This window comes from Coenobita brevimanus, chromosome 96 (assembly GCF_032717465.1).
Source record: "Coenobita brevimanus isolate Jiangsu-jjx chromosome 96, ASM3271746v2, whole genome shotgun sequence".
In the NCBI taxonomy this organism is placed as follows: domain Eukaryota; kingdom Metazoa; phylum Arthropoda; class Malacostraca; order Decapoda; family Coenobitidae; genus Coenobita; species Coenobita brevimanus.
Window position 1 is genome coordinate 33,396,228 of NC_137049.1, and position 13,112 is coordinate 33,409,339.

Below are 13,112 nucleotides of genomic sequence, written 5' to 3' on the forward strand. Positions count from 1 at the left end.
AAGGCGTCTGGCAATAGATAGATAGTTTAGAGAAATGAATTATACTTTTATGATGGTAGCAGTAATGTGAAAATCAAGGAAACATGCACAACTACTTTATTTATGGTATAGCAATTAAAAAAAAAAAGTTCGATGTCTCATTAACCTACCAGTATCACAGTAGTGTTAGCAACGAATCAGTAACTTTCTAATACCTGTCTCCTTACCCATTTGATACATTAACGTCTTTTTATACATTATTCTTGCTGCTGCCAGACATTTTACTCAACTTAGGGGAGTATATTATTAGTCGAGGAATTATTAGTCTGTGTCTAATCCCATCAGTTAATTTTAAACATTCTAAACTGAATACAGTCGTACAACCGAGCATCTGACTCAGATTTGACGAACACCTTAGTAGTCAATGGATTTATGAAGTCTGTATCAAGCACTTCAGTTCAAAAATCTTTCCTTAGCTGTCTGTAATCGCCTGGGGGTAGCAAGAATATATTTGTAATCTTACTGAATTAAGTGATATGTGTTATAATAAAAGTCTTCACCACAGATTATTTCATGAACGGTGAACGTAAACTTTTCCATCACTAGTTTAGATATCTACTCACATTTTAACAGCAATGAAAAGAATGAATGAAAAGGGAGAGAATAAAGTATGAAGGAAAAGAAGGAACAGAAAAAGAAAGAACGAGTAGGAAGGACAAAAAAGGGGAGAAAAGAAAGTAGAAAAGAAAGAAAAAAATGAAAATAAAAAAGTTAAGAGGGGACAGTTAAACAGAAACTGATGATGCATAGGGAAACGGTTTAGAAGGAGGATGAACACCATGGGAGGGAATGGCGAAAGGTGAAATGGAAAAAGGATACGAGACTACAGAGTGAAAATAGAAGATAGGAAGAAACAACAATAAGACTGATTAGGGAAGAAAGAGAGGGAACTCTGAAAACAGGAAGAGGCAAAGGCAAGCGAGACAATGGGGATAATGTGAGGAAGAGTAAGGGATAGAGACGAAAAGGATGGAGGTGAAATAAGAGCTAACAGCAGGAAATGAGGAGTGACGGAGGTATTAGGAGAGATTACAACTGTCTTTACAATCTGCTCTCAACGCCCTCATGCTCCACCAGATCCAGAAGCCTCAGGTAGCAGATCTTCTTCACCTCGCCTAGGCCCTTGTGCAGCTCCACCTCGGGGGAGTTCTTGAGGCGGCTCCTGATCCCCTCCATGATGGCCTCCTTCTTGTTCCTCCGGGCGCAGATCACGAACGGGAACCCAAACTTTGAGCGGTAACTGAGGGAAACAACATAAGTATTAGGGCTTCAGATATAAAAACTCTGCGCAGTAAATGAGGAGATCGCAAAGGTAGTAGGACTTTGGATACAAAAAACCTGGAAGGTAAATGAGGAAACAGCAAAGGTAGTAGGGTTGTAGTGCAGAAGCTGGAAGTCAGAACAGTTACTAATGAAAACTTTTCACCTTTCCCCGTGCTGCATGGGTATCTGGTAGCACTCATAGCTTGACTGTCATATTGCCATATTGCAAAACTTCTGCCTATCCGAATTCCTATATTCCCCAAACTGCTACTTTTTGGAACTCACTTCCCCACATCAGCTTTCCCCCGAACTACAACCTACAGCAGTTTAAGTCCGACTGTTACAGATTGTTTTTTATAAATGAAGGACATCTGTAGTCTGGTCTAAGGATTTTTTTAAAATTTAATTTGTTTTACCTTTCTCTTTTTATCTGGAAACACACACACACACACACACACACACACACACACACACACAAGTAGCTTACCAAACATCACGCAATACTTTAAAACTGTTGAAGGGTGTAGAACCTCCATTATTCTTCCTCTGGATACAAATGCCCTTCTCGACCGACATCGCCAATTATTTCTAGAGATGCAGGCTGGCAATACGAATGTCTCCAGTGAATTACCGGTTATTAACGACAAACTTCTGCAGCTGGAAGTATCTGATGAAAATACAGTAAGTTATATTTTCCTTTTTAATAAGTGGAACACAAAATACACCAGAGAGACTGAAAACATATCTGTACTATTGACGCTGACACAAATGGATAAAATCAGAAAACAAGTCCCCTTTACCCTAAAACTGAGTAAGACTCGGATTACGCCGTTATCTAAACACGGTGGCTTCCTCTTTTCTATATCGGCATTACTAATGCAACGGGTGCCCTCGGTTCTCTCGCTGGAGGTGCTTGCTCTAATGTTAGAGCTGTAAACAACAGAAAAGCGGCTGACAAACAGCTAAAAGAATTGTGAAGATGTAATAAAGCAATGGAGGAGAAAAGGAAGGATCTCTATTTAAACTCTAACCGTTAAAAAAAAAAAAAAAAAAAAAAAAAAAGTGGCAGAGGACTTTTCCTAAAAATCATCTAAAAAATTTGACAAGGACCTTTTATTAAAACATACTACGGTTAAACATTCCGTATAAATCACTAAGTCAATGTGATTTGATAATACTCGGGAAAAACACTTACCATTCATCCTTTTCGGGGGATATACATGTAACATGAGGGACACCCTACCCGAGTCTCCAAAGGAATGGGAATGTGGTATATTGAACCTCGATTCAGTATAGTCTTGGAACTCACTGGACATGCTGGTATAAACCATTCAAAGACACTGTGCCATTACTTCGACTCTTTCGGAGTTACTCGTTTCCCGGAATTCGAACTCTACATGAAGTGTAACCTTCTCATCCTACCGCATCCAGCAATTAAACTTTTTCATAGCATGCTCTGCACCGCCCGATGATTCTAACTCTTTGTAGAAGAAAAACCTTCAACGGATAATTTGACTCAGTAACGAATCCATCCATCATATGTTTAGATTTTTTCTTATAAAAAACAATGAATAGGCAAGAAGTACAAAAATTATATGCCAAGTTTCTGGAGACCAGGAGCTGGAATCAGGTGACTCAAGGAAAACTCTATGATGTCTTGAAAGTTAAATGGCTCAGAACCAAATACGGTTCTTCCTTACTGTGTACTGTTGCAGCTGATGGTGAACAATTTCAAATATTTTTACCCAAGTCCTTGATCAATTGTTTGACCAGGCTCACCTCAAAGTTAACATCGATAGCCGCGATTTTAAGCTAACCTACCACGGACTCAGAGACTCAAGTTAGCATGCCTGCCACCATATTACTTTGAAATAACCTCACCTGATCTGCCACTGTCCAAGGGCACAAGGCGCTGCGGCGACCTAGCCCTCTTGACCTCACCACCTAGGCAAGGGCTTGCGTCCTCTAATGAGTATCGTCTGGTGGTGATGTCCATCCGCGGCGTTATAGAACACCTTCCGCTTCTTTAGAAACTCGCGACATCCACGGGTGGGCTCACATTGCTCAAAATACATTTCAGTATCTACACTTCACATTCACCAAAGGCACACACCAAAAACTCACGACGTTCACAACCATCACCGCCCACACCACCAAAATTCCACGCGAGAGCAGCATACATGACGAGGGGACGAACCCATCCCTTTCTCTGGTCGGGGAGGACTCGTACCATCGTTTCATATACTGCACTACCCCTATCATTCATGTGGGCCAGCTGAGTCATATCATGGCATGTTAGATCTGTCAATAGTGGATTGGATGATGGGATGGCTGAATGGAATACATCATTCTAAGCTGTCATTCATGTAAGCCAGCTGCATCTGCTCCTGGTGGGGCAATAGAGGACTGGATGATATCCAGATGTAATATGTCTAACCTGTCATTCATGCGCGTCAGCTGCATCTTCTCCTCGTGTGTTAGGTCCGTCAGTCCGGCCGCACGCTGTTCCCTGTTGGACTCGCTAGTCAGCGTCGCTTCCCTGGCCGCACGCCCCGCCAGGTCAGGGTGTAGTCGCAAGATGCCCTCGCCCCCTGTACACAAGCACACATATGCATCAGAGGCCTTTTTCATGAATTATCATAACCAATATTTACGACCAACAAGTTTCAATATCAGTTTAATGATTCCGGAATTATTTTGTTTGCTAGCTCTTTTTTTTTTTTTTTTTTTTTTTTTTTTTTTTTTTACGCAAGTCTGTGACGTGTTTCGCAACTACCCCAGACTTATCTGAGTGTCAACCTCGTGGACTTCAGACATACGTTCCTCTTCTCCTGTAGTCCACCATCCACGTGTCCCCTGGTTATATCAGTGCCATCACATGAAGGCGTCCCTCTACAGCACCGTGAGTGAAGATGAAATGTATGTACAAGTAATCATTAATCATTATTACAACTTAAGCTAGGGAATGTGTAAACAACACTCCAAGGTCATCTACCACGCCACTATATGAGCACCTCCACATGCATAAGGATTCACCTCCAGTACTCAACTCTCCCCCAAACTATGATCATCACCGGAATTTAGAATCTCATATAAGTGCCTTATGTTCTCAGAGATACCTTGAGACTGGAAAGCGCAAGGAAAGAATAGTAATGTCAGCAAACAAAAGGTAGCAATTTTAACCTATACAGCAAGCAGAATTATCGAAAACAAAACGCCTCAGGGCACCTAGCCTTCAAGGTATGATTTTACAGGGGTTCCAGGACAACTGTCTCCTGGACGATTGCTCGCCGGACAACTGCCCCCTGGACAATCGCCCGCGTATGAGAACGCCCCCCGGACAATTGCCTCCACAAAATATCACGCTATTCACTGTATAAATGGTCGCAAGTGTCTAACCTAACCTAATCTTTAGCGGGGGGCGGTTGTCCTACGGGGGCGGTTGTCCTAAGGGGGTGAATGTCCATGGGGCAGTTGTTCGGGGGGCAGTTGTCCAGCGGGCAGTTGTCCTGATACCTTTTACAGGTGACTCACAACATGCGATTAGGTCAAGTGGGATGCTTAGCGAATCTATTAGAATAACAGGAATTTATTACAAAACTGACAGAGGAAAGTACACCGACATAACATACTTAGATCTCAGCAAAAGTTCATGTAACGTTCCATTAAATAGTATATAAATTAGGGAAGCGTACGGTAAGGTATCAAGACCGGATTTAAAATGGAGAGCAAATTGACTGAAAGAAAGAAAAAGAGAGTAGTTTTAAAAGGAATAAAGTCAGACTGATAAGCATGTCATAAAGCGAGGTACCTCAGCTTCAGGAGTCATTATTAAAACCAGTCATTCTTATTGTATACCAATCATTGGCCTTGAGACTGAAAGGCACTAAAATTACTAAATTCACAAACGACAAAATTAGCAGCAACAGCAAAAGACGCTGATGACAGTGTTGGGTCACAAAGCAACCTAGATATTTGGCTGCATGGGCAGCGAATTGGCAAATGAAGTTCTGTTTTTAAAAGTGCAAGACTCGACACATAAGGAAAGAAAATAGGAACTTTAGTTACAAAATATGAGGGTGATGGTTACAAGCAGCTGAAGAAAAGAAGGATTTGGCAGAATTAATAGACAGTTCTACGAACATTATAAAACAATGATTAGAAGTAATAAACGAAGAAAAGACCAAGGGATTTTACAGAAGGAATAGTAATGTTAGTAACAAGAGTAAGCAAATATCCTCATACTGTACAGTTCGTATGTTAACATCACACTTGAAGTACTGAATTCAGGTTGAAAATTTGATTATCAAAACGGCACACTACGCATTCTGGCCACGGACTACGAAAATGAGAAATACAGGTATGTATTATATTTTAACTATGGTAATGCCCTATAAAGTGTTGTAGGCCTGCTTAATAGCCTTTCGGCTTGTTTCAACAAACACATTATTGTTGGCTTATTCACACATGGCAGTACGCACGTAGCTAGTATATTACTCACACAAGTATGTACGATTTATAAGCAGATTTCAGGGTCTACGATAGAAAACTGCCCGCGGTCTACGCACCCATTAATCTGGCCCTAATATATATATATATATAGAGAGAGAGAGAGAGAGAGAGAGAGAGAGAGAGAGAGAGAGAGAGAGGAAAGAAGCTAGACTTACACCTTCCCTGTGGCGCCTTGACTATGTGGATAGGTTGACGGCGCTCAGTGTTTAGAATCTGTAAAATCACTTGGGACATACTTAGAAGACATGATTTAGTCATTTACATTTTTTCTAGCACAGAGTGTTTAGATCTACAATTTCTAATCGGGGGAGGGGGGACGCTCCCCTCGAGGTGTATAAGCAGTTTCGAGTATGGGGGAGAGAGACACAAGAAGACTGAGGATTAGTGAATGGTCAGGACAAACACATCATGATGAACCTTTGATATATAAGTACAGGTATTTTCTTACTGTGTTTTTTATTCAACCTCTGAAGCGCTTTTTTCTTCGTACCCTACCCGTGTGATGAGTAGGTTTCTTTTCTTCTGTCTGTTACCTGACGTTTCCCTGCTCCCTCTTGCCTTGTTCTGGCTGTCATGACAGAAATATTTAAGAAATGAAGCTTAATATCGAAGGATGGACCAAACCTCAGTTTTTCAAAGTTTTGAACATGAAAAAGTTGCGTTGTGGTCAGGCTTGGTTTATTTCCCAGTTAGTGCATTAGGTTAGCTTTCTTTATATGTTTATATAAATATCCAAAGCGTGACAACTTGGTGCCAAGTGCCCACAACGTTCCCGTATGAAAACTTCCGTCTCTCACATTAACGCATTTCCCTAACCAACTGAGGTTTGTTTACTTATACGAATCAAACAATACTGATAACCAGGAACTTGAAAAGAATGCTAATTAATTCTCTGTCCATAACCAGAAGGAAATTTTACATATGAAAAGGGTTATTATAAAAACGCATGTGCTGTTTATGACTGGAGCTTATGACTGTGGAACATGATTTATGATAAGAAATGGAGTGCGGGGAGAGGGGCATGGAGATGAGTATCAACTGTTAAAGGGGCCGTGACCGTTAAAATGTCAAGAACTTGTAGTTTTAATGAGAGAGAGAGAGAGAGAGAGAGAGAGAGAGAGAACCGAGTAATAATCAAATGAAGCGAGAGTACTCTAAGTTACAGATGCGTTAACCCTTCAGTACAGTTAGGTGTTTACTGTTTATTCTTGCTTTCTCTACATTATTTTATTTTTATTTTTATGATTATTTTTCTTTTTGCTTTGGGAAAACCAAAATGGGGCTAAAAACCGCCTCCATTAAATTCACAACCTAATGTCTCTCCCTAAACTAAATAAAATCGCTGGTAGGAAGCAAGAATAAAACTAAACCTAGCGTCCGTCACCTCGTTGAAGGGCTAATACTGCTTTGGTCAAGGTTTAATATTCTGGAAACACGGTGCGCTGCTGTATCTATAAAAAGCAACTACCTTGATCACTAATGGAATTTTGATCAAACTGGAAGGCAAATATTAAGTTTTAAAAGTTCTATAGATAGGATTTAAATTGTAATTACGACGAAGCCTCATGGAGAACTATGGTAAAACTTGGTGTGTGTGTGTGTGTGTGTGTGTGTGTGTGTGTGTGTGTGTGTGTGCGTGCGTGCGTGCGTGTGTGTGTGTGTGTGTGTGTAGCTCAACTCGGCATGTGCGTCATTTGGCATACAGATTGATACAAGCCATGATGACCTTGATAGGACCTACAGGGTTTTTGTATCTAAGTGGGAATGAAGAAGGAAAAGAGGAAAATGATGATGATGAATGTTACATTTTCTATTACGTCACTACCAGACAGTGCCAATTTTCACCAGGACACTGATACTCCAGTTTATTTATTTTTTCTTCAGTCAATCCGTTCCGTAACAGACGTGCACATGTAAAATCACCACAGCCCCAGCTCTCATCTGCACATGTATGCTATTTTTACTTTTGCAACCCAAAGTCATGAGAACAGTGACCTTGATGTAAGAGTCGAAATTCTCGTCGGCTTAAGAGTCTTTCTCGTCTATGATAATATCTTTACAAACTATGTCTGCATTAAAAAGCTGTGATTAATAAGGTGGAGGACATCCGGGTGTAATATACAAGATAAATCGCTAAGGAACAGGTGCCAGAAAGCCAACCAAGCTCACGAGAACACGACTTTAAGGACTGTATTCTCACTGGTTTAGGAGGCTTTCTGAGATCTTTTCTTTTGTGGTAATCTTAGCATCCATCACTTCAGTAATGACCAAACCTACTTAATATGGACATACTTTGCAAAAAACACGCTCAATGGATTATTTACGTACCATATACAGAAATAAAACTATAAGGAACAGATTCGAAAAAAACTAAAACGACAAGAAAAAATACAGCGCCTGGCAACCCACGCCCACCCTATCCGGTCCTTGCTGCGGGCGAACGCTGTCATAAGACACTGCACCACATTCATAAAGTTTCAGGAGCTCAAGCTGTGCATAAAACTATTTATACGTTTTTCATCTTTATTCAAACGACTACATTACACTTGACAACCAAGCCATAGTGAAGAAAGTGGAAAAATTATGCCCCCCCCCAAGTGAGTTCTGATAATTTAGTCACTGCAATGGATTATGGAAGCTTCTCGAGCGTAAAATCTGGTTAAAATTCTTTATACGTACGACCCGTAGGAGACATTCCCTCCTGCCTCTTCCTACCTTCCTGCCATCAATACATCCGCTGTACAAGTCTGAAATCTCTCTGCCCTCCTTTATCGTTAAGTCAAGGAACACTAGAACAAGAAGTGCAACTTGTAACTTACCTGCCGTTGGCAGTTGGTCAATAAATATGCATATCTCCTCATGTAGATGCCTCACGTCCTTGAAAGGCCGGAATTTCCACACAGCGGCGGCGACCAGCGAGCAATGTTCCACCACGTTTCCGAACACAGTAACAAATTCCTCATAGCCCATCTGGTTCACTTCTGGCACACTTTTCCACGTTGTTAAGGGATCCATGGTCACTCGTTCTCTGCTCGGGTTTTACTTCAGGCCGCCACAATTATATATGACAGTGTCCCGTTTTCTATATCACACGTAAACTACTTTGGCAGGAGAAAATGGACGTAGTAGCAGAAGGGGTAAATTCATAACAATAAATAGTGCTTTAAGGCATGGAGAAGTTAGAAGTTATGAAAAATAATTAAAGAGTAAGCTACATGTTTATCATATTAGAGAAGAATTTCCAGCTTATTTTAATACCTCACTCCTAAATATTCATTTACTCCGCCTTCCTTACCCTTCAGCCCGATTACGTATTTTATAATTTATTCTTGCTACCACTAAACAGTTTTTCTCAGCTTAGGGGAGATTTTTCAAAATGGAGGAATTAGATTGCACAACCATTTCACTGGAGTAATCATGATTAGTTATCAAATTTTCACAAACTTCAGATATTTTATTCAGAAGTACCCTACACAGTTAGCCCTTTCAGTCCTATGATGAATATTTGCCGCACTCACCGTGAAGGGCAAATCCAGTGTGTCCCTAAACTGTGCCACGCGCAAACTCTCTTACCGATCAAGTCACTGTGTACCTTTTTGAAGGAGTAAATCTGACAAGTTGCTCCAATAGTTTTATGAACGTCACTCTTACACTTCCATCAATTTTTGCTGCATCGCTCACAACAATGGTGGTAGGTGTGCCTGATGTGCATTTTTTTTTTCTTTTTTTTAAGCGTGCCGAGTATGTGTGTGGTGCGTGTGGTGTGCATCTGGGGTGTGCCTGCGGTGTCTGTGGGATGTGTCCAGTAATAAACTTTTTAGGGTGCGCTGGGGTGTGTCAGTGGTTATGGCAGGACTGTGGTCGGGGGGGTGTCGAGCGAGGTGTCAGGGTTACGTGAGAGTTTGTCAAGAATATCGGGGTCTGTGTCAGGGTGTGTACTGAGGGGTGTGTCAGGGAGTGTACTGAGGGCTGTGTCAGGGTGTGTACTGAGGGCTGTGTCAGGGGTTGTGTCAGGGTGTGTACTGAGGGCTGTGTCAGCGGTTGTGTCAGGGTGTGTACTGAGGGGTGTGTCAGGGGTTGTGTCAGGGTGTGTACTGAGGGCTGTGTCAGGGGTTGTGTCGGGGCGTGTACTGAGGGCTGTGTCAGGGGCTGTGTCAGGGTGTGTACTGAGGGCTGTGTCAGCGGTTGTGTCAGGGTGTGTACTGAGGGCTGTGTCAGCGGTTGTGTACTTAGGGCTGTGTCAGGGGTTGTGTCAGGGTGTGTACTGAGGGCTGTGTCAGCGGTTGTGTCAGGGTGTGTACTGAGGGGTGTGTCAGGGGCTGTGTCGGGGTATGTACTGAGAGTTGTGTTAGGGACTGTCTTGGGATGTGTACTAAGAGGTGTGTCAGGGGCTGTGTCGGGGTATGTACTGAGAGGTGTGTCAGGGGCTATGTCAGGGTGTGCACTGAAGGGTGTGTCAGGGGCTATGTCAGGGTGTGCACTGAAGGGTGTGTCAGGGGCTGTGTCAGGGTAGGTACTGAGGAGTGTGTTAGGGGCTGTGTTGGGATGTGCGCTGAGGGGTGTGTCAGGGGTTGTGTCAGGGTGTGTACTGAGGGCTGTGTCAGGGGTTGTGTCGGGGCGTGTACTGAGGGCTGTGTCAGGGGCTGTGTCAGGGTGTGTACTGAGGGCTGTGTCAGCGGTTGTGTCAGGGTGTGTACTGAGGGCTGTGTCAGCGGTTGTGTACTTAGGGCTGTGTCAGGGGTTGTGTCAGGGTGTGTACTGAGGGCTGTGTCAGCGGTTGTGTCAGGGTGTGTACTGAGGGGTGTGTCAGGGGCTGTGTCGGGGTATGTACTGAGAGTTGTGTTAGGGACTGTCTTGGGATGTGTACTAAGAGGTGTGTCAGGGGCTGTGTCGGGGTATGTACTGAGAGGTGTGTCAGGGGCTATGTCAGGGTGTGCACTGAAGGGTGTGTCAGGGGCTGTGTCAGGGTAGGTACTGAGGAGTGTGTTAGGGGCTGTGTTGGGATGTGCGCTGAGGGGTGTGTCAGGGTGTGTGCTGAGGGGTGTGTCAGGGTGTGTGCTGAGGGGTGTGTCAGGGTGTGTGCTGAGGGGTGTGTCAGGGTGTATGCTGAGGGGTGTGTCAGGGTGTATGCTGAGGGGTGTGTCAGGGGCTGTACCGGGAACTGGGTCGGAAGTGTGTCAGGGCGTTTATCTGGGTGTAACGGGGCCTGTGTTGGGATGAGTGCTGGGGTGTGTCGGAGGTGAGTGTGGCTATCAAAGGTGTCCTTCGTCTTATCCCGAGATGATTTTATCCAGCTTGGGTTTTTTTTATTTTTGAACAGGAGGAGTGAGGTGAAGGATTGAAGGAGAAGGGGAAAAACCAAGGATGAGGTGGAGGGATAGATTGTAGAGATACGAGTATAACGAGTATATGAAAGAAGGGGGATGTGAGCTGGAGGACGGGCAACCAAATGGCTGAGGACAGGGCGACGTGGAAACAATCTGCTTGTGGTCACCTCTTCCAGTATTAAGGCATCTGGTAATAGAGAGAGAGAGAGAGAGAGAGGACTCTTTACTATGCTAAATACAATCGTCTCGTGGTAGTCTTTGAAAAATAAAAAATAAAACTATCGGAGTGAGGGGAATCGAGAGTTAAAAACATTCTCTACAACGTGTTCACTGCGGTGGGAGATTTTTTTTTTTTTTTTTTTTTAATTTGAGCAGGACACCCTCATGTGGTGGTACTACTATATCCAGGCTGCCCAACTACCTGGTTATAAAGTTGTCCCTCAGCCTCGGGCCAACAAAACAATGGCACCATTCTGACTGAAACCTGACGATCATGGTCAGGATTAAGCACAACACAACTAAACGTCTTTGTGAAGTTAAATAAAATCGTCTGCCAATAGTAACAATTAAATATTAAAGAAACGGCACTGGATTGAAGGGGCGACCGTGAGACTATGCGACGTATTGCTGGTGACACAGGAGACTCCATGTAATCTTTCTGCTAGCAAGTAATGCAAATTAGACGTTCAGAAAACAGTGTATGTTATTTTATATACATTCCTAGTATCAGCATAACTTGCTCCAATAACTTACAAGGGGATACTGAGTCCAATGAGAAAAATGTACCACTAAAGAAAACGTGTTTCGAAATCTCCACAGTCACTCAGATACCCCCTTGGCTTCTAATATGACCAGCATTCTTCAGATATGGGGTGAAAATACCCCATCTAATACCAAAACACCAGTTCTGTATGACAGCCCAAGCATGTATTCGGTATGGACGGTGGGTGTTAGCGCCGAAGTGCTGACATGTGGAAGTGTATGGTATGTAGGAGGACTACTGGGCCTTGGGACTGGGGTGTGAAACCTACGCCCAGAGTCGGACACATAAAAAAAAGTAAGCAGCCTCAGACAGGGATTATTACTCCTTCAAGACTTAGGTACTTCATTCTTTTATTCTTACATATGCTATCATTCCTGATCAGTCACACCTGCAAACTCGTGTGTTTGTGATTGTTTCTTGTCCACAAAATACAACCCACGCACGTTGGGTTATGCCCCGACACTTGGTCTTTGCAATGAACTTCACTTCCTCATCTCGCGTTCTCCTCCTTCCCTCCGACTTGGTGGTAAGTCACCAACATTTTGATTCTCTCTATCTCTCTATCTCACTCACACACTCACACACACACTCACTCACACACACACTCACACACACACACACTCACACACACACACACTCACACACACACACACTCACACACACACACACTCACACACACACACACTCACACACACACACACACTCACACACACACACACACTCTCACACACACACACACTCTCACACACACACACACTCTCACACACACACACACTCTCACACACACACACTCTCACACACACACACACTCTCACACACACACACACTCTCACACACACACACACTCTCACACACACACACACTCTCACACACACACACACTCTCACACACACACACACTCTCACACACTCACACACACACACACTCACACACACACACACTCACTCACACACACACACACTCACACACACACACACTCACACACACACACACTCACACACACACACACACACACACACACACACACACACACACACACACACACACACACACACACACACACACACACACACACACACACACACACACACACACACACACACACACACACACACACACACACACACACACACACACACACACACACACACACACACACACACACACACACACACACACACACACACACACACACACACACACACACA

The 13,112-nt window shown here is 43.4% G+C and overlaps 1 protein-coding gene across 1 annotated transcript; it reads right to left on the reverse strand.

The window, feature by feature from the left end:
- Positions 1-869: 869 nt before the first annotated feature.
- On the reverse strand, positions 870-8,983 carry LOC145413377 (2-oxo-4-hydroxy-4-carboxy-5-ureidoimidazoline decarboxylase-like). The gene is made up of 3 exons (XM_080283056.1): positions 8,634-8,983; positions 3,740-3,893; positions 870-1,279 (listed from the first exon to the last, which is right to left on the reverse strand). Exons 1-3 carry the CDS (start codon positions 8,827-8,829, stop codon positions 1,081-1,083), a joined length of 549 nt encoding a protein of 182 aa, XP_080139182.1. The 5' UTR covers positions 8,830-8,983; the 3' UTR covers positions 870-1,080.
- Between the last annotated feature and the right edge of the window lie 4,129 nt (positions 8,984-13,112).